This window comes from Podarcis vaucheri, assembly GCF_965113315.1.
Source record: "Podarcis vaucheri genome assembly, chromosome: 1".
In the NCBI taxonomy this organism is placed as follows: Eukaryota; Metazoa; Chordata; class Lepidosauria; order Squamata; family Lacertidae; genus Podarcis; species Podarcis vaucheri.
The window spans coordinates 112247632-112274616 of record NC_138759.1 but is presented as its reverse complement, the minus strand read 5'-3'; the positions used below and the strand labels follow the sequence as shown (position 1 = coordinate 112274616).

Below are 26985 nucleotides of genomic sequence, written 5' to 3'. Positions count from 1 at the left end.
CCAAAGCCCGGGAAGCATCTGCCCAGCTTAGGGATGGAGGCATGATGCTCTCTCCCTCCCTCTCTCCCTCTCTCTCTCCCACCCACCAATCACCCTCACAAGCCGGTGCCTCTGGCGCTAACTCTTCTGCTATGAAAATTTCCACCACACACCACTGGTGGCAAGCAGTGCCTTGTTACCTTCTCACTTACCTTCTCTGCTTCTGCAGTGGGTTGTAGAAGGTCTTGGAAGGTGGGGTTCAATTATAGTACAGTGGTACCTCGGGTTAAGTACTTAATTCGTTCCAGAGGTCCGTACTTAACCTGAAACTGTTCTTAACCTGAAGCACCACTTAAGCTAATGGGGCCTCCAGCTGCTGGCGCACCGCTGGAGCACGATTTCTGTTCTCATCCTGAAGCAAAGTTCTTAACCTGAAGCACTATTTTTGGGTTAGCGGAGTCTGTAACCTGAAGCCTCTGTAACCTGAAGCCTATGTAACCCGAGGTACCACTGTATGAGTTTTTGCTTGAGAGCAGAATGGATTGGTGAGGCCTCTTGGACACTTAAGTGTTCTCTGTTTCACTGAACGCTGATAACTTGCCCAGGGAACTCCTTGTTCATATGAATGTTGGCCCTCTGTTACGTGAAAACATATAATCAGTCGTGTTGTAAAGATACAGCTCCTGTCTCATTTTGTTCTAGGTTGTTGCAGAAAGATGCTCTTAATTTGGACGCTTTAAAAATGGAGGCCATTCATTATTTGTGTAGGGAAGGAAATATACCTGAGGTCAGTACATAATTTAACATCCAGGTTTGCTTTAAGTTACTAATTATTTAAATATACATATCCTGAACAAATGAAGAGCACGGTTTGTCGTTGTTGGCATTTCTTCACTGTCAAATAGTATCTGCTAATTGGAAAAATAATAGCTACTAACAGTGCAATTCTATACATGTCTACTCAGATGTAGAACTCTGTTGGGATACATCTTTAAAATCTTATATTCCAAACATAGGAAATTACAATTTCAGAAATATAACTATATTTTAAAGGCTGTACTAGACTTTCTATTAATTAACACCCTATTAATTCTATTAATTAACAGCGTGGCCCAAGGTAAGTACATTGTAAGAACATGCTTTTGAATTAAAAACAAATCAAACTTTTGTGGTACGTACAACAATCTAGAGCATAAGGAACCAAGTAAACTTATTAGGAGTTTGTTCTTGAGCAGTAGACCAGACCTGCCAAGGTTGGGAATGCTGTGGCCATCCAAATGTTGCTTGACTCCAACTCCCATCATGCCTGACCATTGGCCACACTGGCTAAAATTGATGGGAGTAGGAGTCCCAACACCATCTGAAGGGATATAGGTTCCCCATCCTTGTTTTTGTCCTACAACAAACTGAAGCTTAGGGAAGTTTCAGAAACGAATGTGATTTTTCTGTGTGGCAAAAGAGGGAATAAGGGTGCTATGCCTCAAGAACCACATGCTGAAAATCCTTTGGAGACTAGTTGGATGGTTCATGGATCTTTGGTCTAATTCTTTATGAGGAGGCATTTCCCCTCCTTCCAGTTTGCATTTTTTGGCTTTATTTTCCAGGGTGGAATGAAACCAAAGAGAAAGAGGTCTATAATAGTAAATTCAGTGTAGTCTTGGAAAGGTTAATTCTAAAACCACACAAGGAACGCTTAAAAGACGACTCCCGTTCTAGAAAAGTCAATGGAGATTGTAGCAATAATACATTTTGACTGTTGAGTCCAGCTTTTTATAGCTTCAAGACAGAAAACAGTTTTTGTTTTGCAAAACAAGAGATGGATAATTGCTAAAAAAATAAAATAAAAAATTAATGTACTTTACTTAACTTGAGGAAAATATATCTTTTAAAATCTGTTTGCAGGGCAGCTTTTCCAGTACATTATTCTCTGGAAGGTTGTAGCCATATATTAGTTGTATGTGGTTGCTTCAGAGAAGGATTCCTTTTGATTGTGGTAATTGGAATGCAGCCATCCAAAGCTTAGCCTATGCTGCCCAATTAAGACATGTTTGCTAGACCGGACACAAAATATTCTTTTCTCCTGATGGTAAACATTTGATTTCACAAAGGACTTCTGCAAGGCTCTAGTCTAAACTCACGTATAAAGTACAGTGGTACCTCGGGTTAAGAACTTATTTCGTTCTGGAGGTTCGTTCTTAACCTGAAACTATTCTTAACCTCAGGTACCACTTTAGCTAATGGGGCCTCCCACTGCCACTGCGCAATTTCTGTTCTCATCCTGAAGCAAAGTTCTTAACCCAAGGTACTATTTCTGGGTTAGTGGAGTCTGTAACCTGAAGCGTCTGTAACCTGAGGGACCACCGTACCGTGAAAGATGGAGTGTGTTTGCCTCATTTAGCTCTTAGGCATTTATTTAAGAGTATGTTTTCTTCTCTTGCCATTAAGTGGAATGCCATTAAGTATGCATTTGTATATTACAGTACTCAGGTTAGCATACATTGCACTGCTGCAATGCTTTCGGAGTGGGTTTGTGTAAAATGTGGCTGTTGGCATGAGAACACATTGCAGCTCCATATAAAATAATTTTATGGGGCTCAGCTGTTCAAAACCCACAGATTTCCCTCCCCATTTTATCCCCATACCAAGACCGGTGTTCATTTGCCCTTCCTCAGGCTTCCTCAAAGTTGGAAGATTTGATTAGTGCATTGGATAAGTTGGAACCTCATAACCCCCAGCTCTTTTGCAAGACGGCATTGGTGTTCAGCAGAACCGTAAGTGGGCATTTATTTTGGAAAGTAACATCGAAGACATTGATTGTGATCCTTTCGCCGTGAGCTGGTAATTTTCCCTTCATTAAAATGGGAAGCCCCTGTATATGTTGGGTTAGGATTGGTACCTATCAGGCCTAAATAACCCTGTACACAGATGTGTCTGAATCTTTTTAGTAGGCTCTAGGCTTGTTTAGCTGTGCACCAAAGTGCTCTAAGAGATGCACAGCTGTTTCTGTTTCAGAATGGAAGGTTAAGCGTTCACTTGGAATCTTTCTTTATAGTATATAGTGCATTTTGATTATGATGGGAAATGAGCACTGGTTAATCTGTTGGTTGTTCCTCCCCACTCCAAAGGCCCCTTGTTTGTTGTGGTGGCTCCCTCCCCCCTCCCGCCCGCCGCAAGGACTTTGTCTGTGGCGGCTGTCTTCTTGTGACAAATGGATTGCTTGACTCATTCACCCTGAGCAAAAAATAAATAGAATTGAGCCGAGTGGTGGCATATAAGTGGAGGTTGTGCTCATGGCAAATTCACGAACTGATGTGTTTTGCCCTGAGCTGGGAGCTGTCAGGGGTTAGAGAGGGAGGAAAGTAGCTGCCATAAGTTGTGTAATCATGTGCATTGGCCGCTTTTCTGAATTCAGTGGTGCACTGCAGCATGAGCAGAGCGGAGGAACTGGGTTTTTACTCTGTGCATTCAATTGCAGTTAGTAATGCAAGGGACGTTCTTCAGGTGATTGTGTAAGTTGTGTTCATACCGGTGTTTCATGCCACCCAAACAAACCACCGCCCTTTCATACAATTTTTTGCAAATTTTTATTTTGACATTTAGCGACTGTTTCTAAAGCTTTAAAAAGAAAATAGTGAAGTGGAGGATTTTAAATCTGCTAAAGTGTTCATGTTGGAAACTGTTCTTGATTATAGTGTGGCTGCAACCCACTGATTCTTCATCAGACTCAGACTTTGGTGGAACGAGCTTTCAGCTTAGACCCCCACAATGCAGATATCGCTACAGAACTTGGCTACCAGATGATTTTGCAGGGGAAAACGAAGGAGGCCTTAAAATGGTACAAGACTGCCATGGCTCTTGACGAAACAAGCGTTCCCGCACTAACTGGTATGGCTTAAAAACAGGTTTGAGTTTTCAAGAGCTTGCAAAGCTGATTCCTCTCTCCTCCCCGCCCCCCCCCCGAATAATTTTATCACTGCAAGTAATCTGGGTGATTGACTTTTTTAGTGTGATTTGCTTTCTCATCAGCTTATTGCCTCTCCTCGTTTTTGAGCCTCTCTTATGTTCCTATAGACTTTGAAGCCTGGTTTAATGAAAAAGGAATTCTAAACACTGAAGGCTCTTTGTAGGGGCAGTGCTGAAATGGGATGACTTTGCATTACAGGAATTATCCGGAGCCAGCTAATGGAAGGGAAGCTAGACGATGTTGAGCAGCAGTTGGAGTTCCTGAACGAAATCCAACAGTCTATCGGGAAATCAGCAGTAAGAGAACGATTCTTTCCATAAGTGCTTTGATTCTAACCTCACTGAGGAGGCTAGAATATTTATGTGGGCAGAGAATTCTTGACAGAGGGCTCCGGTCTTGCTTTTCTGCTCCTTGCAATGTCCAATTCTTGGGTTTCAAGGCAAGGAATCCAAATGTGTGCAAACGAGGTAATACATTTTTGAAGCATTTTTACTCCCAGAGTGGCTAACAAAGATCCATAATGAGACAGTCCCTGCCCTCAGATTTGCAATCTAGAAAACGTGAGTGCCACAAAAGGGGTGGGGGAGCAAACTCTGGCACTATTTCTTAGTTACAGAGCTCTTAGATGGAGAGTTAAAAGAGAGGAGGAGCCAATGTTGCTTCAGTTACCCTGCTTCCCATTTCTCTCAGCTGCAGCCTGATTGAATGGCTACTGCTAGGTGACATTCGAGGAAGGAAGGAGCCTGATAGAACTGGCCGTCGTAATCAGTCTACAGTTTCCCTCAAACTCTGTACAAAAGTAATTTCTAACCTGTTTCCCCTTTGTGTTGCTTTGACTTCTGTTGCTTACCCAAACAGATGATGATGATAACAATAAAAAAAATTAATACACATTTTTATTGGTTTTTAAGCAAATACAATAACCATTAAACACTTATCCTGCAATACACTGAATGGTGTTTGTTTTCTCCATTATATCCGCAATGAAAGGCCAAACCCTTCCTCCAAATCCTGCCTTTGCCCTGCTATCTTTGGACATAGACTTAAGCTCCACCCTGCACCACAGAGAACTAGTAGGCTTCTTACTGACTGTAGCACAATGAGTGATAGCTCAGCAATGGAAGAACCAGACTGAAATACCCTTGAGCCTATGGGAAAATCATATCTGGGATATAATACTTTTTTTTTTAATGTCCTTGATACCAAAGCCTTCGTGCGACTTACATAATGGCTGCATTGAGGGAAGGAAAAGATAAATGGAAAACCACTCCCTTCCAAAAACAAACGGTGTCTTCCTGACTGTCACGGATTTGGGGAGGCAATCAGTCACATAGTGGCAAGTTCAAATTGCTTTTGTGCAACAAACTCCCCTGCCCGAGACCTGGTGACAGTTGACACCTCCTCCTCTTCCTCCTCGCAAATGAATCTTAATGAATGCTCAGTAAATAGCCAATGTCATCTAGCCTCCCTGCAAACTGTACTAAGAAATCAGCTCAAGAAACAGGTCGTTTGGAAGTGACCAGAGACTGTGCTCAACAGGCACAATCTGCTAACCTGCTGTCTTAATTTAGAGGTCTTAATTTATCGGGGGGGGGGGGAGAGAGAGAATGATACAATTAGTTGCTAAGCAACACAGGCAGTTTCTGGAACCAAACTACAAGCCTGTTCATTCACAAGAGTTCACTGAGTGAAAAATGTCCAGTGGGTTTTTATTATTATTAAGAACTAGATACATGCCAGGAAATGTGCTGCAAATCAGGGCATCTGGGTGCCAGAGGGCAATTTCTAGTTACCAGTGGTGACCAGTGCTAGGTGAATCATGACAGATTTAATTATAGATTTTCCCATGTAATTTTCTATTTGTTTTGTAGGAATTATCTTACTTGCGTGCAGTGTTGGCTATGAAGAAAAACAAAAGACAAGAGGAAGTTATTACTTTATTGAACGATGTGCTTGATACCCATTTTTCCTCACTGCAAGGCTTACCTCTTGGTGTAGAATATTTCGAAAAATTAAACCCTGACTTTTTGATAGAGATTATTAAGGAGTATCTTAGCTTTTGCCCAACGCAGGTAAGTAGCTAGGATTTTTGTCCTCCTAAAACAACAACCATTTATTATTATGCTTTGTGCTCAAAAGAAGGTTTCAGGTTGAAGCAAAGACAATTAGGATGAATCGCCAAGATTCTGAGCACTGTCCATTATAAGGACTGAGCAATAATTAATAGCGGAGTAACTGCTAAAGTATTTTTGTTTTCCTTGTAAAAAAGTCCAGAACATTGTCATGACACAAATTAGGTGCGCTACGTTGTGTCATTGGTGGATGTGGCGAATATGTGAAAGATTCTGGTTGATCCTGGTCATCTGCTTAAAGAGCTGATTGTTTTGTTTTTAAATCTGGGATGGGGAAACAATAATAATAGAAACAGTAATAATGTTATTATTTATACCCCTCCCATCAGAACAGGTTGCCCCAGCCACTCTGGACGCTTCCAATACATATAAAAACATAATTAAGCATCAAACGTTAAAAACCTTTCAATACAGGGCTGCCATCAGATGTCTTCTAAAAGTCAAATAGTTGTTTATTTCTTTGACATCTGACGGGAGGGCATTCCACAGGGCGGGCATCACTACTGAGAAGGCCCTCTACCTGGGCGCCTGTAACTTCATTCTCGCTTTGAGGGAACTGCCAGAAGGCCCTCGGAGCTGGACCTCAGTCTCTGAGCTGAACGACAGGAGTGGAGACATTCCTTTAGGTAGCCCTACAGATGTTTGTTGGGCCCCACTCCCATCACCCATGACCATTGACTATGCTGGCTGAGGTTGGTGGAAGTCGAAATCCAATAACATCTGGAAGGACACAGGTTTGCCACATGTTTTGAGGACTCTTCTTGAGCTTGAGTGAGGATGACAAAGTAGGTTTGGGGCTTTGCTGTGAGAAGACTTTGAAATATTAGTAGAATCCGACCCCTAACTATATCTGTACTAGTTGGGTTCCTCCCTCCCTCCCTCCCCCTCCAAGTTTTTTCTTCCTGGAAGAGGAAACTGAAGATTTGTTCCCGTAGGAGTTTACGTCCACGTTCAGAACCAACTCTCATTATGCCTCTCTGCCCTCTTGTTGGCCTGCAAGAGCTTGCAGGCCTTCCCCCTGAGTCAGGCCAGCATGCCAGAGGCAGAGTGCTGTGTGGATTCATGGAGCGGCCTCAGCACACAGCCTGTGTGGCTGTAAGTCAGCCTTGCCTCAGAAAGCACAGGTGCTTCGTTCTGGAAAAGATCTAGAAAACTGCCTGTTGAAAATACACTCAGAATTTTTACCTCAGCTCAGATATACATTTCATTGGGATTTTCCCCCTCCCTTTAAAGAAAAAAACCCTTCCGCTTTCTCGATGTAATATATCAAAGTACCGTTTGTTTATCTCAAGCCTCCAGGTCGAGGACAGCCTCCTTCCCCGCTTCTCAAGCCTTGTGCGTCCGTCCTTGAAACTGTGGTTAAAACTGTTCCTGGTCTCCTGCAAGCTGCCTATTTAGTCGCAAAGGTGAAATATTTGGCAGGTAAATCTCTCGAGTTTGAACCAATGCAAATATTACGTCAGTAGCACTTGCAAAAATAAATAAATAATAAAGCTGCAGCGTGGAGTGCCCTCTGTTAAGGATTACACACTCCACCCCACAATATCCGTTAGTATCCTTGGTCTGCATTGGGGTGTTTTGGTGTTCCCACCCCATCCTTAAACAGTTCCCTAGCCTGTTGCTACCTCCCTCATATTGTGCTATTTAGACTGTGTAAAGCAGTGGCACCTGCACCTTGAACCTTGCAAATAGAAGAAATTGTCGAAGCATGTTTTGTAATTTGAAACTGTACTATGTGATTCATAAAGCACTGTAATAGCCGAGATGTAACTTGCAGCTGGTGACTGGTGTGCTCTCTTTCTTACAGCAAGTGATTTCATTGCTTCTTTAGTTGTTGGAATATTTTTTAAAAATGTAACTGTTTAATAAATAGTGCTGGGACGGAAGGAGGTATAATCAGTGGAAACGAACCTGTCTTGCAAATGCAATCCTAAGGCAGCTTGTCAGCATATTGAATTTGTTTCTCCACTTCGTTGTTTTGTTTGCTTCATCTGATTAGGTAACACTGAAGCATCCCAGAGCATCTTGCAGCACTGCATAGAACAGAATCCATCACACGCAGATGCCCATCTCCTTATGGCTCAAGTGCATTTGTTGCAAAACAACTTCAAACTCTGTTCTCAGTCTCTGGAACTCTGCCTAAGCTATAACTTTGAGGTACACTTGATTGGAAAATCTAGCCCAGCATACTGAAGCTCTTTATTTTACTTCCATGCTTGATTGGCATTTTAATTTGCTGCCAGTATTATTATTACTTTTTTTGCCCATGGATAAATTGTCAGGACATAAATAACCGTCACATAACAAGGAAACATATGCATTTCACTATTTAACAAAGAGCTCTTAGTTGAAATCGGCAATATCAAAAGTCAGTGCAGGGTTTCAGGCTTAGGAGTTGACTCAGCTTCGTGGTTTTTTTTCTGCCTGCTGTATGACAGAAACCTTACTGTGGTTGCAGCCCCAAAGCCCCGGCAGTATAAATTTGCTAGGCTTTTTCCTTTTATCTTCATATTCTTGCAAGCCCCATGAATTAACTTTAGACCCCTTTTGGAAACGTTGGGATTAAGTGAAACAGGAAACTACTGCTAACTGGCTTACTAGTTTGTCTGCTCGTTTTGTGCAGAGGGAGTGCATAGGCTCATTCATCTTAAGACGAAATGTTACCATGTGAATGCAGTCAGAGGTCATCACTCCTCTGGCTGGTGATAGGGCAAAAGTTAATAGGAAAAATAAATAAATTATTTATAAAAGGTAAAGGACCCCTGGATAGTTAAGTCCAGTCAAAGGCGACCATGGGGTTGTGCTGCTCATCTCACTTTCAGGCCGAGGGAGCTGGTGTTTGTCCACAGACAGCTTTCCGGGTCACATGGCCAGCATGACTAAACGGCTTCTGGCGCAATGGAACACTGTGATGGAAACCAGAGCGCACGGAAACGTCGTTTACCTTCCTGCCGCAGCGGCAGCTATTTATTCGCATTGGCGTGCTTTCGAACTGCTACGTTGGCTGGAGCTGCGACAGAGCAACCTTGCTGAAAGCTAAGCAGGTTTTCATTGGATCAGTGTCTCTAGGATCTCCCCGTATCCTCAGCTCCCTGAAGGAAAGGTGGGATATAAGTAAAAGAAGGGGAAAAATAGGATTTTGAGATATTTTGAATGTTATGGGCCACTCTTGAGCAAATGGAGGTAGGATCAACCTGAGTAGGACGTAGTTGCTTTAAAAGCAGGAGAGAGCCACTCCTGTTGTCCTGTACTAAAGCTTAGTAATTCTAGATTACTTTTGTAAATCGCTCAAAACAATGTACCGTATTTTTCGCCCTATAGGACGCACCGTCCCATAAGGCGCACCTAGTTTTTTTGGGGGGAAATAAAGGGGAAAAATTTAGCTTCCCCCGACCCCAGCCCCCAGAACAGGCAACTCTCCGCAAGCCGCAGGAGCCCAGCGCAGTGCTCCCACGCCTTACGGAGAGCTGCGCGAAGTCTGGGCGCGCTAAGCTCAGCACGCCCAGGCTTCGGCATGCAGGCAACTCTCCGCAAGCCATGGGAGCCCGGAGATCTGCCGAAGCCTGGAGAGTGACCTGGTGCGCACCGACCCCTCTTGCTCTCCAGGCTTCAGCAAAAGCCTGCATTCGCCGCATAGGACGCACACACATTTCCCCTTCATTTTTGGAGGGGAAAAGTGCGTCCTATGGGGCGAAAAATACGGTACATAATTATCCCACTAATATAAGTATGATTTAACATACTAGATGGTTAGGGTTTTTTCTTTTCTTCTTGGAAGACTGTATGGGACATAGATGCTGATTATGTACTCTTCATTAGGTCAGAGAGCATCCTGTGTACCACTTAATAAAAGCTCGAGCCCAAATAAAGATGGGGGAAATAGCAGAAGCTGTTAAAACTCTGCAGATGGCAATGAACTTGCCTGGAATGAGAGCCGCCGCACCTTCCTCAAAGTCAAAAACAAAGAGGATTGAAATTGACGGGAGCGATCGTGTGTCCGTCTATCTGGAACTAGTAGATGCTCATCGGTTGAATGGCGAACAGGTATGACGAGATTCTGTTTCATACGTAAAACTGGTACATATCCTTTGGATGTGGTCTGCAAATTTTGGATACCTGTTAGCAGAAGTACAGTTTTTAGAGAGTGCTTGCGATCATCCTGCTGGCAGTGACAGATGATGGGTTGCATCCATTTGTGGAAGGAGAGGGGGAAATGTTTTTTCAGATTTCCTCCGTACCTCTGTACATGCTGCTTCCCACGCCTATTCTGGAGGGTTCCCCATCTCTTTAGAGCTTGCTCACTGCCACTGCCCTTTCCTGCAAGGGAAGTACTTTTTTAGGGTACCGACTTAATTCACACAAGGCAATGGTGAGGTCCAGTAAGTCTAGTGGTGCTCTGTGTAAACTGTTGTGTGCCACTGGGGTGCGAGGGGAGAACGCTGCCACAATGGCCGCCTTCCCAGCGCACAGGGGTTCCTGGGCAAATGCCTTGATGTGGAATGGTCTCTGTGAAAGTACAAAGTTTGAAAGCCACAGTTTTTGCAGGGGCAATTTAGGCAGAGATTTAACAAGAACGATGGTCTCTTTTGAAGCACGAAGCCATTAAAGTCCTCCAAGATGCTATCAACGAATTTTCTGGCACCCCGGAAGAGCTGAGAGTTATGATTGCTAATGCAGACCTAGCCCTTGCGCAAGGCGACGTGGAAGCGGCTTTGACGATGCTCAGGAATATAACCCCAGAGCAGACTTACTTTGTTCAAGTCAAAGAGAAAATGGCAGAGATCTATCTGGAGCACAGGAAGGATAGGAAGCTATACGCAAGCTGTTACAGGTAAGAGCTTAGTTTGCCAAAATAATAATAATACTATGTACCAGGTTCATTTGGTGCCTGTTTCTTCCTGAAGAAATAAACCACTTCACTGAAAAGTACTGTGCGTAGATGTACATTGATGTACAAAAAAGCCATTCATTTTGAAATATTCTTTAAAACAAAAATACACGTCGGGAAAACAGCTCGGAGTCACCGCAGCATTGATCAGAAACATACACCTGTATGCCTGCAGTTTTGCTCTCTCTACAGCAGAGGTGAGCAGCCTGTGCCCTTCTCTATGTATGTTTGGACTACAACTCCCATCATCCGTGGCACTGGGGCTGATGGGAGCTGGAGCTCAAAAGCATCCCAAGGGCCACAGGTTCCCCATCCCTACTCTACAGTTGAAGCTGTCACAGGGCAACTGTGTTTCAGCCTGTAACCCCCCGCAACAAGGATGTGTCCATTTGCTTTTGGAATGGTACAGTTTTGCTTCTTTGGAAAATGTTGTCAATAAAATATTGTGCCTTTTTAGTACTTACGGTGCCTAGGGAAGGTATTCAGAGCCCACAGATATCTGCTTCTTCCAACCAAAGTGTGTCCCCTTCTAACCCTTGCCTCAATTTTTTTAAAGTCTTACAGTAAGTATGCTAGACTCAATTTTCCAGATGTTATGATTATCCCAGTTGTTCTCTTGGAGTCCTTTGTTTGAATGAAGATGCTCTTCTGAATCATTCTTTAGTTAGCTATGTGTTCTATGGCACAACTGTTACAGCACTGGTATCAACAAGAAAGCACGTCAGATAGCCGATTTCACTGTCTTCTTTAAAACTAAGATTTCCAGGATAACAGTTCGTCTTAATTTGCTTTCTCTGGAACACCTCCTCTGTCCTTGTTAAATCGAAACGTCTGAAGACAAAGGAAGCAAACATTTGCCACCAGTCTATTAAACAAAAAAGGGGGGGAAATACCTGGCCATTGAAAGTTGGCTTACTGCACTAGTAGCAAACAGATTCAACTGTTGACATGATTTATTTTCTTTCTTCTTATTTTCAGAGACCTGGTGGAGAAACTTCCAAGTTCTCACACCTTTCTTCTCCTTGGTGATGCATATATGAATATCCAGGAGGTATAAGCATTTGTAGCTTTAGGGGTTATGGTTAGAAGGTTTCAGTTCGGGAAGGAGCACCTCTGTTGTGAAAAGTACTGGCTTACACAAGCCCTGACCCCAGCCTTGTAGACATTTTGCTGTTGTCTTTGGCATCCATTTGTCATGAGAGACAATGGAGTGCCCCATCTGGAGGTGAAGTCAAACTGCTGTGTTAGCAGCACTGAAGTGACTCCTCTGGGGCGCAAGCCTGGGCAGTGTGTATGGAGGTCCTGGGCTGCCCAGATGACAAGACACCCCCCTCTCAGCCTTGCCAATGTGGTCCAAAGAAAATCAAAACAATACTTTGGCACCAGCTTGCCAGAAAGAGGCATATAAGGCACCATCCAACAGTCTTAGGGACTCCATTTTGGATTTGTGTAGTGTTACTCCTTAGCCTTTCTTCTCCTGAAGATGTCCTGCAAGGCAGTGGGTACGGATTTTTCCTCTGGGTTTACTCCCGAAGCCTTTCTTACCTGCAAGGTGTGGAAGTTTAGGATCAAAGTTTTCCTTCTCCTTGATGGGCTACCTTTCCAAGTTGACGAGCCCCATCTGCCCCTAGAGTAGGCATAGGCAAACTTGGCCCTCCAGATGTTTTGGGTCCACAGCTCCCATCATCCCTGACCACTGGTCATGTTAGCTAGGGATGATGGGAGTTGTAGTCCCAAAACACGTGGAGGGCCGAGTTTGCCTATGACTGCTGTAGAGCATGTGTGGAAACTGCCTTCTTGACCATTGAACCCATACTTGTTCTCATCCGCTCAATCTGTTGGAGCCTGTCTTTGTATGCAGGGGAAGCCCCTAACTCACTGAGGGTTTGAAACCCATTGACTGCTCTCACCTGGTTTAGCTAGCCAGCTGAAGCCGCTTCCTGGGGTGTGGCTGCTGTCGCATGCTGACATTGGTAGACATGTGTAACCAGGAATTGCATGCAGTTGACAAAACCAAGCAAGTTACTAGAGGGAAGCCCCTCTCCTCTGTGTCCAACACAGAAATGCAGTTTTTTGTCTGTTACTTCCTCCTTGCAGGATAGTAACTTTCACGGGTTTATTTACAAGGCTGCCTGCCCCTCAAGAGGGAAAATGGAAAGAGAATGTACCAAATGGGATCACCATGAGGCTCTTCAGAGTTTTGTTTCCCCACTTGGCTCTGTGCCCTTGCCTTATCCCAAGACTCCCCACTGGAATCTTGTCTTCTGATTAATATTATTTGGTTTGGTTTTGTTGTATCTCTATTGATATACTAGATATAGATATACCGTATTTTTCGCCCCATAGGACGCACCGCCCTATAGGACACACCTAGGTTTTTTGGGGAGGGGGAATAAAGAAAAAAAATTATTTCCCCCCCAGGCACGGGGCTGGCGCGGGGGAAGCCCGAGCTTCCCCCGACCCCAGCCCCCAGAACAGCCTGCTATCCGCAAGCCTAGGGAGCCGCGCCGGGCTCCGGAGGGTCGCGCAGAGCTGCGCAGAGCCCGGGAGCGCAGGCAGCTCTGCGTGACCCTCCGGAGGCCAGCGCGGCTTGGCGCCGGGCTCCGGAGGGTTGCGCAGAGCTTCCTGAAGCCTGGAGAGCGAGAACCTCTCGCTCTCCAGGCTTCAGCGAAAGCCTGTATTCGCCCCATAGGACACACACACATTTCCCCTTCATTTTTGGAGGGGGAAAAGTGCGTCCTATAGGGTGTAAAATACGGTAGATATAGATAAATAGGCCTTGCAATCATTCATGCTTGGGCTTCTCATGACCTTACTGTTATTTTTCTTTACCCTAGCCTGAAGAAGCCATTGTGATATATGAACAGGCTTTGAAGTTGAATCTAAAGGATGGAGCATTGGCTCGCAAAATTGGGAATGCCTTGGTCAAGACTCATAAGTATACAAAGGTATGTGAAGATTGGCTTGCATGCATCCCGATACAATCATTTCTGTAACATTTCCAGAAATACTTAACCTGCCCTCCAGAAGAGCCCAGGATTGTGGATGTCGATGTGCACACACAAAAATAATTAGCAGCATGAAGAATGTTAAAATATTCTGCTCTGAAGTTTCTAGCTCTCTCTTTCCTCCATCCAGCTCTTCCTTCCCCAAGTTTTTAGTAGCAGCAGCTGACCAGTACAAAAGTGAAATGACGCTAGCTAGCCAGAAGAGGGTGGTTTTTGTGGGTCAAAGTGAAATGCAGGTTTAAAAAATAATAATTTTTAGGTTAATATTGTTTGTATGAAAACAAACAACAGTAACAAACAACTTGAGGGGGTTAAAGGAAGGACGGAGAGAGGAAGGAGAAGACTCCTCTCTGATGCACTGGAAATCTGTCTGAAAAAGAAAATAAAAAATATCCACATATGGATTACACACGCCCAAATGCCCCCGTAAGTGTCCAAGTGTTACTGCGTGCCTATGGTATTTGGCTTCGTGAATGGAGAGAGCTGTCAATGCATGATGGAGGACAATGCCTTATCTTTCCAGTGTTGCCACTCCCATTCCCAGTTTCATTTTCCATGCAGAATTTAAACTGTTGGCCTGTGAAGGGCACTGTGGGCTTTGGGGATGGTCACAGGATCAGAGAGAAAAGTGCTTCATATAATCAAAATTAGCCGTCACCCAAAGGCTATTAAAGTTGCTAAGAAACAGACTTAAAAGATCCTTGCGGTGAGAAATTGGGATGGGGGATGCATAGTCAGGCACACATGCACATGGTCTGAGGTCTGGGGCTGACAGTGCAGCAAACTCTTAACCCTTAGATTAAGAATGTTCACTGACCTAATTCAAAGCACGTCATATCTTGTTGCAGGTTCCTTCTGCGATATTTTATTTTCAAGTTTGTGTATGATTTTTTAAACATATGTATAATCCATATAAAGAATTATTGAGCTGTGACCAGAACAAAATACGGACGTATCAAAAAGAAATTTGCCTTTAGTTTTATATTTAGCTATTAATCTGTGCAAAGTATTGATTTACTAGCTAAGATAGTCTGAAGGCAGCTAAGATATTCAAATGGCAAGCGTAATTTTCCATTTGAGTGTCAGGGAATCTTCTCCTTTCTGACACCTGCAGAGATCCTTCAGAAATGTCAAACAGGATCTTTCAGATTATTTGTTTGTTCATTTATTATTTTAGGCAATCAATTATTATGAAGCTGCTCTGAAAACTGGGCAGCAGAATTTCCTTTCTTACGACCTGGCAGAGCTATTGCTGAAATTGAACCAGTATGAAAAAGCAGTAAAAGTCCTTCAGCAAGTTTTGGATCATGAGTCTGGTACGTACATCTTATTTGCTTCATATTTTTTTAAGAAATAAAGAGATCACTATTTGTCAAGACTTTGTATCAAATATATCTCTATGTTTCTGCAGTAAATGATTTGTCCTCTCTGATGGAAGATACGCGTTACCATGTTCTTCTGGCAAAGGTGTACAGCAAAATGGACAGGACGGACGATGCTGTTGTTTCCTTACAACAGGTAAAGAAATATTCAATATTGGCGTGTTAGGCCTTTGGTAGCAGAAGAGAGATACTTGGTTACCTGGTAGCGATAGAGGAGATCAAGCTTAAAATGGTCCAGGTCTGATATTATTATTACAGTGGTACCTCGGGTTACATACGCTTCAGGTTACAGACTCCGCTTACCCAGAAATAGGGCTTCAGGTTAAGAACTTTGCTTCAGGATGAGAACAGAAATTGTGCTCCAGCGACGCGGCGGTAGCAGGAGGCCCCATTAGCTAAAGTGGTCTTCAGGTTAAGAACAGTTTCAGGTTAAGTACGGACCTCGGGAACGAATTAAGTACTTAACCTGAGGTACCATTGTACTTCTTTATTGCATTTGCATTGTACCTTCTCTCCAAGGAATAAGATGATGCACATGGTCTGCTCCTCTTCATTTAAACCTCACAAACAACCCTGTAAGGAAAGTTAGATGTAGATGCAGTGGCTGGCCCAAGGTCACCCAATGAGTAGTACCAGCAGAACAAAAAACATTTCAATGGTGATAATGAATTATTCCCCTATTGCATGAGTTTGGTGACTTCTACTTTCCCCTCTCTATTTTACATTAGTGACATTAAAACAACTCCTGCCACCCCTTACAAAAGTCACTTCCTTCCACTTACAGACCTTTGACTGTTCAATTTGTTAAGGTATGTCAGGCAACAAAGGACCAGCTGTTTGCTCCCACCAGTCAAGCACAAGAGTTAACTTGGCCTCTGAGCTCAGTTGGTGGAGCATGAGACTCCTGATCTCAGGGTTGTGGGTTCGAGCCCCACGTTGGGCAAAAGATTCCTGCATTGCAGGGGGGTTGGACTATTTGTGGTCCCTTCCAACTCTACAATTCTGCGACTCTTATGTTGCACATATCAAGACAAGGACACATACAATACTGATTTAGAGAACTGGTCCTTTTTAAAATGCACAGCTTGCTCCAAATCCACCAAACTTCATCCGATATTATTATTTCCTATTGGAAGCCTCTTTTGCTTTTCCACCAGGCTCAGGAATTGCAGGCCAGAGTATTGAAGCGGATTCAGATAGAGCAGCTGGACGCGGTTCCTGTACAGAAGCAACTAGCAGCTGAAATTTGTGCAGAGATAGCAAAGCATTCAGCGGCCCAGCGGAACTATGAGAAAGCAATTAAATTCTACAAAGAAGCTCTTGTTCATTGTGAAACGGACAACAAGGTCAGTGAGTACCAAGAGGAACCCTTTCCCCTCCAGCCTTGCTTAAGAGGTGTGGTGGTTGGGTTGCATGTTGTAAATAGAATGAGAAATTAGCGAAGAGCTTCTATTTATATTTTAATCCTCAGGTGATGCTAGAACTAGCCCGTTTGTACCTTGCACACGATGATGTGGATGCATGCCAGCGCCAGTGTGCTCTGTTGCTGAAGAGTGATCCAGATAATGCGCCAGCTGCCATGGTCAGTTATACACATGCTCTCTGTAGGATGACTATTTAATGACATTATTTTAGGTTTTAAGAAAAACGATAAAGGGACACCTCTCTTGCATGAGCAGCTTTTTTCTATTGAAATATGCACTCAGAGCAATGTACTGATGGTAAGAACTACAGTGGAACCTCGGTTTTCAAACGTAATCCGCTCCGGAAGACTGTTCGACTTCCAAAATATTCGAAAACCCAAGTAGTTACCTCCGGGTTTTCAGCGTTCGAAAGCCGAAACGTTCGACTTCTGAGATGCTTGAAAACCAAGTTTCCAGTGTAATGTCAAAAGAGAATCTAACAAAATTATTTAAAAAAAAAAACTTTTAACATTTAGTACAAAAAACACCAGCAATTTGCTAAACTCAAATGCTGACAGTTGACAGGCATTAACACGCAAAAGCTTTTTGATACAAATGGTTTTTCCCAAGCCAACTAAAGTTTTATATAGAAAGATTCCATGGTAAGTCTCCCTTGGCCAGGTGTTTGAGAGCATAGGAGCCACTACAGAAATGGCCCTGCTCCTTGGCCTCATTGCCTGTCCGTAAACAGAGGGGTACAGACTAAATGTGCACCCATTAACCTCTGAAAATGGAGAGAAACCTATGAGAGAAAGAGATATGCAGAAGCAAGGGCTGTCAAACAATTGCGGAGCCTTAATGTGGTTCATAGCAACTCTGCCGTTCTCTACATAAATGACATTTTTATGGAACTACCTGCCATGAGCCTGAGTTCTCTTCTGGTCAGCCACTGCTAGTTCAGATCCTATTAGCATATACCATGAATTTTTACAGTCACTTATTACCTGGAATCATGTTTGCCATCTTAATGCCCGTTCACCCAACTTTGGGAGTTCCTTTTTGTGCTCTTCACAATCCCTTTTTGTATTTGCTACCCTGAACCATTTGGCATCATCAGCAAACTTGGCCATCCCACAGCTCACCCTGACTCCAGATCACTTACGAACAAAATAAAATTTAAAAAATCCCTGCTCCCAATGCAGATCCCAAGGAACCATTGAAGCTGGTTGATTTTTGTTCTTTAACAGCTGTGGGTGTGGCCCCTGGGCATTTGGTGTGTGAAGAAGATTTTAGCCTCTAGCCCATTTGAGTTTCGCACTTTGGTATAGGCTGATTTTGCAGGATAAAATTGCTGCGGAGAAGGTTTTGTGTTGCCTTCTGTTTCCTTAGCATCTCTGCTTTGTGCTTGTAGATGATGGCTGACCTCATGTTCAGGAAACAAGACTATGAACAAGCGGTGTTTCATTTCCAGCAGCTTTTGGAACGCAGCCCAGGTGAGCATCAGATCTTTTCATGGCTCCCTTTTAACAAATCTTTATGCTAAAGCTACACGTTGATGGCAGAGCAATGCAGGCTCCCTTTCCACCAGGCTCCCTTTCCACCATGCTAGAAGAGTGGGTGGATTCCGTCAGCTGCCTGCAGAGTGTGACAGAAGCATCTCCCTTCTGCCTATCAAACATAGTTCTGGTTTTACTTAACACTCTTAGATTTTTTGGCTTCTTTCTTGTGCTTCATTTTCACAATGTGCTTGCTTTCTGTAATGCCCGGAATGCTTACATTAACAGATAATTATGCAACGCTATCACGTTTAATTGACCTGTTAAGAAGAGCTGGAAAGCTAGAAGAAGTTCCAAGATTTATTGCCATGGCTGAGAAACATTCCCCCAGGACAAAACTGGACCCAGGTTTTCACTATTGCAAAGGATTGTATCTTTGGTAGGTGTGGCTAGAAAATCACTAGTATAGTGTCAGTGAGAAAGGGTTGGTTTCCTTTGCTTTCATGACACGCCAGCCAAGCAAATTCAAATAGTGTTAATGTCTGGTTCTTTCAGTTTACTTGTTTTCTTTGTCCTTCCTACCTTTACAACAGTGATGGGAGAATTTCCACTCTGCAGGATTAATGATAGTTTGGCCCAAACAAAGTCCCACCTATCTATCTGCTGACATCTTATGATGTCACACACAGGACAGGTAAACTTGTGGGGTCAAACTTAAATGGAAGATTCAAGAGTGCACTTAGAGGGTGATCCCAGTTCTCCTTTTTCTGCTTCTGGTCCTATTCAGGGTCTTTTGAATTTGCCGCCTTTTCCTTGTGGCCCTGTAAATGTGCCAAAGTCAAAAAACAAATTACAGCTTGAAAATTCTTCCTTTTGAAATTGAGTCACTTGGTGTCATGTGATGACAAGTGGTTGACAGGTGGTGGCTCTTGGGGCACGGGAGTTTTGGATCCTGCCCACCAGCCAGATCCACTTCTCTACTCCTGCTTTGCAACTCCTTGGCTCTCTGCTCCCTCGTTTCTTTCTCCTTGGACTCTCCCTTTCCAAATACAGCTGCCTGCCAGCATCATTTTCCCAGTTTCCTTGTGTTTCAATTCATGCAAGTGTGATTTCCTGTTTAGGTACACAGGCGAACCAAATGATGCGCTTCGACATTTTAACAAAGCGAGGAAAGACAATGACTGGGGACAAAATGCTGTTTATAATATGATTGAAATCTGCTTGAACCCTGACAATGAAACAGTGGGAGGTGAAGTGTTTGAACACCTGGACGGTGACGCAAAGTGAGTGGCAATGAGATTTTTAGAACTCCTAGTATTTTAGTGCAGTGTTTTGTTTTCGTGTGTCTTGGCTGGCACATGGAAGAGTCTCTACAAATTCTTTTTGGGTGCCAGCAGTGAGTGACGGGTTGAATTCAAGCGGGGAAATGATGGGAACCAGATTTTATTTTATTTTTTACTGATTTCTATAAAAATGCATCATGGATAAAAGTTGATGACAGATATATAATTAAAGCCTCCTAAAGGCTAAACTTGCGTGATATTGTCAGCCGGCTTTCTAGGGCTCATTCTAGCTATTTTCAAAATCCTGATTGAGTAATGGAAAGCAGAGTTTCTGATACACAAGAACTGATGCTGTTTCTTTTATGCATGTATGTATGAAGTAGCGCAACAGAGAAGCAAGAGTCTGTGCAGCTGGCTGTGAGAACAGCAGAGAAGCTCTTAAAAGAACTGAAGCCCCAGACAGCTCAAGGCCATGTGCAGCTCCGCATCATGGAAAATTACTGCCTTGTGGCAACCAAACAAAAGTCAAATGTTGAGCGAGCGCTAAATGCCTTTACAGAAATTGTGGTTGATGAGGTGGGTTGTTTATAGTGTCTGTTCAGTTGAACACAGGTGTATTATACACATGTAGGAACCTCATACCTACAAATAAATGTATTCCATGCACTGCCCATTGCTTTAATAGTAGATTATATTTGTCATACGTGTGTCATACATGTGTAGGAAAACCTTAAATATGTTGCAGAGTTCAGCAGAGTTCCAAAAAATAGACCAGAGGCAATAGTACTTCATTCCGCAGAGCTTTACTTCTGCTGAAGGCAAATGTAGTGTAATGGTTATCAAATCCAATACAATCAGGACTTGCATACAGAGTTGCAGCACTTACAAACCTAACTCATAATAAGACTGAACCTGAACACTATACAGAAACAGAAACACCACACTAGAAGGGAGAGAGATAGAAAGAGAAAAGTAAAACTCAGGGTTCTTCTGGTCTATATTTATAGTCAGCATTACCTTAATTGGAAGAGATAAGAGAACTATTTCAAAGCAGCTTCCCAGAAGTTATAACCCAAACAATCATTAACCCTTCTGCCTCTCCTTCTCTCACACAGAGAAGCCTCTAGTAGCCTCCTGTATTAATCCAAATGGAAAAGAATCTTTACACACAAGATCAATACTTTCTGCTCTAAGAAATGCAAACTGACAATATTAAATATCATTTTTCAGAGTGTAGTTGTACTAGGTAAAAAATGATTCTTTTCAGAGGTGTTTGTAACAGAATAATAAACATTAGTAAGGAATGCTGGGAATCTCTCCACCCACCCACCCCCCAAGTTTGCAAGTTTCTTACTGCCACTGTTTTTCTTTCATGCAAGATATCCGCTTGTATGAAGTTTTATTGAATTAATCACATTGTGGCTTTAGAAAGGCATTTTTGGGGTTGCGATTATTATTTTTTTCAACCAGCCCAAGTGCTAACCTAGAATAACCAGCCGCTGTCAGTGCCAAGCACTGTCCTTTTGAGAATGCTGACATTTATACTGGGTTCTCTGTCTTCTGACTTGCATCATATTGGTCTTTTTTGCAGAAAGATCACATCCCAGCCCTTTTGGGAATGGCCACGGCTTACATGATCTTAAAACAAACCCAGCGAGCCAGAAACCAGTTGAAGCGCATTTCAAAGATGAACTGGAATCCCGTTGACGCAGAAGAGTTTGAAAAAAGTTGGCTTCTCCTCGCCGACATTTTCATTCAGTCTTCAAAATACGATATGGCTAGTGACCTGTTAAAACGGTGCCTTCGTCACAACAGGGTAACGGACAGGCCAGAAGTAATGCTGTATCTGTTCTGTTCATGTTTTCCTACCCCTGGAGTCTTTTAATTAATGAAACTAATTTTATGGAAAGCAGGCAAAATGAGGCCGGCATTCCTTGAACTGGCTGACAGTGGTGAGGGCAGTGATTTATGACCTTCTGTGCGGTGCCATTGAGGGCCAACAGCACTTCAGCTTACAATTCAGTGGGTCAACAGGCTCTGCAATTTTAAGACTTGCTGACAGAGATTTCTCTCTTTTTTAAATTCTTTTTTAGTCTTGTTGCAAAGCTTATGAATATATGGGATACATAATGGAGAAAGAACAAGCATATAAGGATGCAGCTGCAAACTACGAGATGGCCTGGAAATATGGAAACCAAACAAATCCAACAATTGGTAGGTTCACCCTTAGCAACTTCATTTCATTTTCACTTCACTTTTAATTCATATAACGCCTTTCTATACTACTATACACAAGGCGGCTGACAAGCCGGAGAAACAACAAAATAGACAGCAAAGATCACACATGTAATCGCAATTGAAAACCGAGGTGATTCTTTGCAGCCAAGACTGGGGAGATCCACTCCAGCTCTCTGGCCAAACTCTCTGTGGTTAGTAGGTTTTTAAATTTATTATTAATTATTATTACATATTTATTAAATGCCTATGCCATTCTTCCTGCTAAAGGAACCTTGTTCAAAAAAAGGGGCTGCAGCAGGTATCCACAAGCTCTCAGCTCCCCTTGTAAAATCCTAGGATTACATGAAAAGAGAATGCTACTTTTGCATTAACCTCTGATTTTTTACAGGTTTCAAGTTGGCATTTAATTACCTGAAAGCCAAGAGATACATTGATGCAATCAATGTTTGTCATAAGGTAAACTTTTTTTACAAACATGTTTCTTTGCTTGTGGGTTCTATGAAAAGGGGAAAACATTGTAGTATAGTTCTCGTTAATGACAGTATTGACGTCTGCTGCAGTGAAATAGCTTTAGATATCTCACAGTAGAATAGTCAACTACTTGTTTTAATTTACAGTGAGATTTTATGTGTCTACATGTTGTAAACCGCCCTGAGACTTGCAGGTATAGGGAGATATACAAATTTAATAAATAACAATAATAAAGTAATAACTTTACTGCTTACTATGAATATATTTTCTTTCAACAGGTTTTAGAACAGCACCCAAACTACCCCAAGATCAGAAAGGAAATACTTGATAAGGCACGCGTAGCATTAAGAACTTGAATAATATTGTATGTATTTATCTTAAATGGGGAGGGGGGGGCAAACAGAGAAAGGTCTGTAAAACTATCTGTGTAGTTTGTGATGCTACATGCTCAGTCAGTTCCCACTGAAAAAAAGTGGAGAGTACTTTTTTAGCACATAGAGAGTTCAGCAAATTTAAAAGATAATCAGTGTCTGTTACTACCCACCTGTAGGTATTGGCTACAGTCCAAATAAATCACTTTGGTGTAAGGGAACAACAGCCACAGCTGGAACGTCCTTTGAAAGTTGCTCTGTGACAGAGAGAGTTCCCAGCTGCACCCTCCTTTGCTGGCCTTCGAACATCACCCTCGTAAAGGTGATTTATTTGGAGTACGGCCATGCTTTTGAAATGGTGTATAATCGGGGGGCAGCGGGGGGAAAGACTGCGAGAATGCTTTATTTGTGTCTCACACGTCTAACTGTTTTATTTTTGCAAAACGTTTTCCCAGATGGAATCCTAGATCAAGTAGACCAAAACTCGAAAAAATCCCTTCCCCTACCCCAGTTTATTTTACCAATGACCAATTTATTTTGCTATTATATACTACAGAAATCATTACATAATTGCGCAAGGTGCCAGTAGTTCCCTAAGGATATATTTACTGATTACATACGCAGCTTGCCATTCTTTCAAGATGTTCAGCCACAACCATTTGGCAAGGTGGGTTAAGCTGAAACGATGTCCCATCCCCATAGGCTATCCTACTGAACGGGAGGAATTTGAATTTCATTCTACCACATTTATTTATTAGCTAACGGTATTTGCATGCTACTCTGCAATTATTATTATTTTATAATTCATTAAAATGATTTTAAAATACAATATAAAAGAATTAAAAATACAAATTACAACAAAGCACCTCTTGGCAGATAAAGCAGTAAAATCAGGGACAGACCAATTTAAAAACTTTAGCAAACCAGGGTTCTCACAGTTTGAAACACTTTGATTGAAGATCTAGTTGTCCTCCATGCTTAAAGCTCCAAAGTAGTATTATTACTAGAACTTCTAGTAGAAATGACAACGTATTTTACTTCATTTGTATAATTCATTATTTGGATTATTGTGTAAAACTGTCTTTCATCGAGTGATTATTGTCTATGTAGCCTCAAAGAATTCCCATGGCTTTTTCTGAGAGGCTTGTTTCAGTGCCTGCAATATAGCATGTAGGCCATAATTCAAGTGGACAGAGATATGCCTCACCTTTTGTAAACACTATATTTACATATGCTTTTATCATATGATTTGCATTGTTTTATGAATTTTGGTATTTTTCATGTAAACTGTACTGAATTACTAATTCGAAAAGAATGTATAAATGTCTTACATAAAATAAATATATTTCTTCAAATCTGTCTTTATGTACCATATCCCATGATCTGGGAGCAATAGTTAAATAAAGGTGGGCCAGGGAAGGTGGAGAGAGGGGTTATTGGTTTGTTTTTGTTCTGCATTACACTGGAAATGACAGAATGTGTTACACAACAACCATTAAAACACAGTTTAAACTAACAGGGTTTTTTCACAAGAGGGTATGGGTCGTATTATGAACTTCTGCCACTACCATCCACCTTAAACTTGATTTCCACTTCAAGACTGATGTTAAGATTTCATTGTTATAGTTCTTGCAGTTGATTGAAGGTTCCTCCTCCCCGGCCCCCTGGTATGCTGTGGTATCCACATCCTCTGATTCAGATATGAAACTACCACCACAGTCATTACTGAGTTCTGATTGCTGCTACTTTTTCACTTTGTTCTTACCGGAGCTAAACATAGAAATGGCTTTTAAGTGAAAAGCAAATTGACTTGTTGCGCTACATAGAGTTGCCCGTATTTATCTTTGGAGATTATATTTGGATCTGTTTGTTTAAAACTCCATTTTCAGCTACCAAAGCTATTAATTTGAAGGCCGCCTTTTGTTTGAAACATCATAGCTCTGTTCTCTGTTTCTGGACTCGTCACAGAGAGCCTCTGTGTTAGGGTGGTTTTCATTTATACAATTGCCTGTTTTGGAACCTCTTTTCTCCTGCTGTAGCTCACCCGGGCCTTCCATGTCACAGAGGCTATCAGTTCCCAAGCCTTCTAAGTAAAGAAAGGCAGTAAAATAGGCATAGGCAAACTCGGCCCTCCAGATGTTTTAGGACTACAATTCCCATCATCCGTGACCACAGGTCCTATTAGCTAGGGATGATGGGAGTTGTAGTCCCAAAACATCTGGAGGGCCGAGTTTGCCTATGCCTGAAGTAAAACAACCTGTTCTGAGGGTGTTATCAGCTGGCCCCCAGACAGAAGCCTGCCTGAGACAAGGCAATGACACACCTTCCCTATTGCCCATACAGAGACCTTAATGGAGTGGCAGTTGAATCTTCAACACTGGTGATGGGATATCTTCCATTTCTACACCTGAGGGCATCAGGCTAGTTTGGGGGGAGAGGTGAGTGCAGGATAAGCTGTGCAGTATACACAGGTATGTCCTTCCAACAGAAGGGAATGGCCCCAGGGCTTGAGGCGAACATCCAAGGGATTACAACTGATGCCTCCCAGCTTTTGCTGAGGGGGTTGTAAGTCACAGGCTAGCAGCTATGTCAGGAGTATCAGGAAGCTGGCACACTTCCGCTAAGTGCTGTCAGGGTCACATCTAGATGCATTACAGTCAATTCCAATACAGCTGGGTCAGCAGGCTAATTCTCAGGAGCCGCCATGGCCTATTTTTTGAACAACATGTTTTCACCCAAGTTGGTCACTGATGTAGAAGACCATCATCAACAACGCATAAAGGTTGATCGCATGCCTTGGATTGCCAGTTTGCCTAAAATTTGTTTGTTTGGAAGATTCTGTGTTCTGATACATTCTCATCCAATAACTTTTCCTATTCTTTTCCTCTGCATTCTCCACCCCACCCCACCATGGGCGTAGCCAGGCATTATTTTAAGGGGGGGGGAGGCTTTATGGGAGGGCAGAACCGAGTTATCTGCAATGCAGTTGGTCAGCTGAGTATTTTTATTTGTTTACTTGATGGGGGGCAGCTGCCCCTTTGGCTACATCCATGCACCGCACCCCAATTGTTTGGGTTCACGTGAGCCATCTGCCCTCCTGAATTCAGGATAATAGAGTGACATTTTTCTATGGGTGACCCTACTTTTTTCTCACCGTTAAGTGGGAAGACTGCATTTGAGCTTTTAACAATATTTTAAGCATCATTTTATAACTTAAGCCTCCTTTCTAATACATGGCCTTTGAATTGAAAGGACGAGAGAGAGAAAGAGAGAGGTCAGTTCAGTTATGTTAATGAAAAAGGAGTCCAGTGTTCAGTATGGTGTTGCCTAGCAACTCATATTCTCTGCCTTTGAAGGAGGAAGAAGGGAGTGTGTCTGCATTTTCTACTGCTCTCTTACACTGGAGATTTAAGCTTCCTATAGCAGCATATACAGTATATATAGCTATGGATACAGTGGTGCCCCGCAAGACAAATGCCTCGCAAGACGAAAAACTCGCTAGACGAAAGGGTTTTGTGGTTTTTGAGCTGCTTCGCAAGACGAATTTCCCTATGGGCTTGCTTCGCAAGACGAAAACGTCTTGCGTTTTTTGCAAGTTTGTTTCCTTTTTCTTAACACCGTTAATACAGTTGCGACTTGACTTCGAGGAGCAACTCATAGAACGTGGTGTGGTAGCTTTTTTGAGGTTTTTGGTGATTTTTGAAGCTTTTCCAAAACTTTTCCGACACCGTGCTTCGCAAGACGAAAAATTCGCTAGACGAAGAAACTAGCGGAACAAATTAATTTCGCCTTGCGAGGCACCACTGTACCTATACATACAACTATAGCAAGCTCTTTATATAAGCTCTTTGTTATCATACAGTATGCTTGAAATGTTTTGTGTCCTATAGTTTCAAGGAATAGGTTCTCAGTCAAATTGTGTCTTTATGATCATAGTAGCAAGAGAAACCAAAATGATCAATTTTATACCTTTCAAATCTAAACACAAGCAACCCCTACACTAGGTAGCTGAAAAATGAAACCCTTAAGCATTGCATTTAGTATTTCAAAATAGTGGGATAGATAGTGGGATGCACATTTTCTAAAGTGAAACCACAAATATTTTTTCCAAAAATATTTTATGCAGCAGTTTGAGATGCAATCTAGCAGTGGAAGTTTTGCCACTGACTTCAGTGAGAGATGTGTGGCAACAAAAATCATTATTGCAGGGTAGCCACAGGTACGAAAGGGGGCAGGGCTCCTGCACCTTTGATAGTTGTGTAGAAGAGAAGATTTTAGCAGTGTTGCTTGTTATGCCTGCTACAATTCTCTCTTCTATTCAGCTCTAAAGGTGCATGATCCTTGTCCTCTTGCACCTGAGCTATGGCTCT

The 26985-nt window shown here is 42.5% G+C and overlaps 1 protein-coding gene across 4 annotated transcripts in view; it reads left to right on the top strand.

The window, feature by feature from the left end:
• The window catches only part of TTC21B (tetratricopeptide repeat domain 21B), a 31128-nt gene extending 7158 nt beyond the window's left edge, over nucleotides 1-23970 (top strand). For 2 of the 4 annotated variants that reach the window (XM_082236639.1, XM_082236636.1), the window contains exons 7-29: nucleotides 682-766; nucleotides 2652-2750; nucleotides 3672-3864; nucleotides 4142-4239; nucleotides 5815-6015; nucleotides 7368-7497; nucleotides 8075-8232; nucleotides 9895-10119; nucleotides 10668-10906; nucleotides 11942-12014; nucleotides 13801-13911; nucleotides 15149-15287; nucleotides 15383-15489; nucleotides 16511-16699; nucleotides 16825-16935; nucleotides 18168-18249; nucleotides 18541-18691; nucleotides 19374-19535; nucleotides 19916-20111; nucleotides 21127-21351; nucleotides 21629-21749; nucleotides 22162-22229; nucleotides 22523-23970. In XM_082236639.1, the coding sequence (XP_082092765.1) occupies nucleotides 682-766; nucleotides 2652-2750; nucleotides 3672-3864; nucleotides 4142-4239; nucleotides 5815-6015; nucleotides 7368-7497; nucleotides 8075-8232; nucleotides 9895-10119; nucleotides 10668-10906; nucleotides 11942-12014; nucleotides 13801-13911; nucleotides 15149-15287; nucleotides 15383-15489; nucleotides 16511-16699; nucleotides 16825-16935; nucleotides 18168-18249; nucleotides 18541-18691; nucleotides 19374-19535; nucleotides 19916-20111; nucleotides 21127-21351; nucleotides 21629-21749; nucleotides 22162-22229; nucleotides 22523-22600 (3241 nt within the window). In that variant the 3' untranslated portion in view covers nucleotides 22601-23970. The remainder of the gene's footprint in view (nucleotides 1-681; nucleotides 767-2651; nucleotides 2751-3671; nucleotides 3865-4141; nucleotides 4240-5814; nucleotides 6016-7367; nucleotides 7498-8074; nucleotides 8233-9894; nucleotides 10120-10667; nucleotides 10907-11941; nucleotides 12015-13800; nucleotides 13912-15148; nucleotides 15288-15382; nucleotides 15490-16510; nucleotides 16700-16824; nucleotides 16936-18167; nucleotides 18250-18540; nucleotides 18692-19373; nucleotides 19536-19915; nucleotides 20112-21126; nucleotides 21352-21628; nucleotides 21750-22161; nucleotides 22230-22522) is intronic. The other 2 variants (XM_082236637.1, XM_082236638.1) reach the window with 2 other exon arrangements.
• Nucleotides 23971-26985: the final 3015 nt, after the last annotated feature.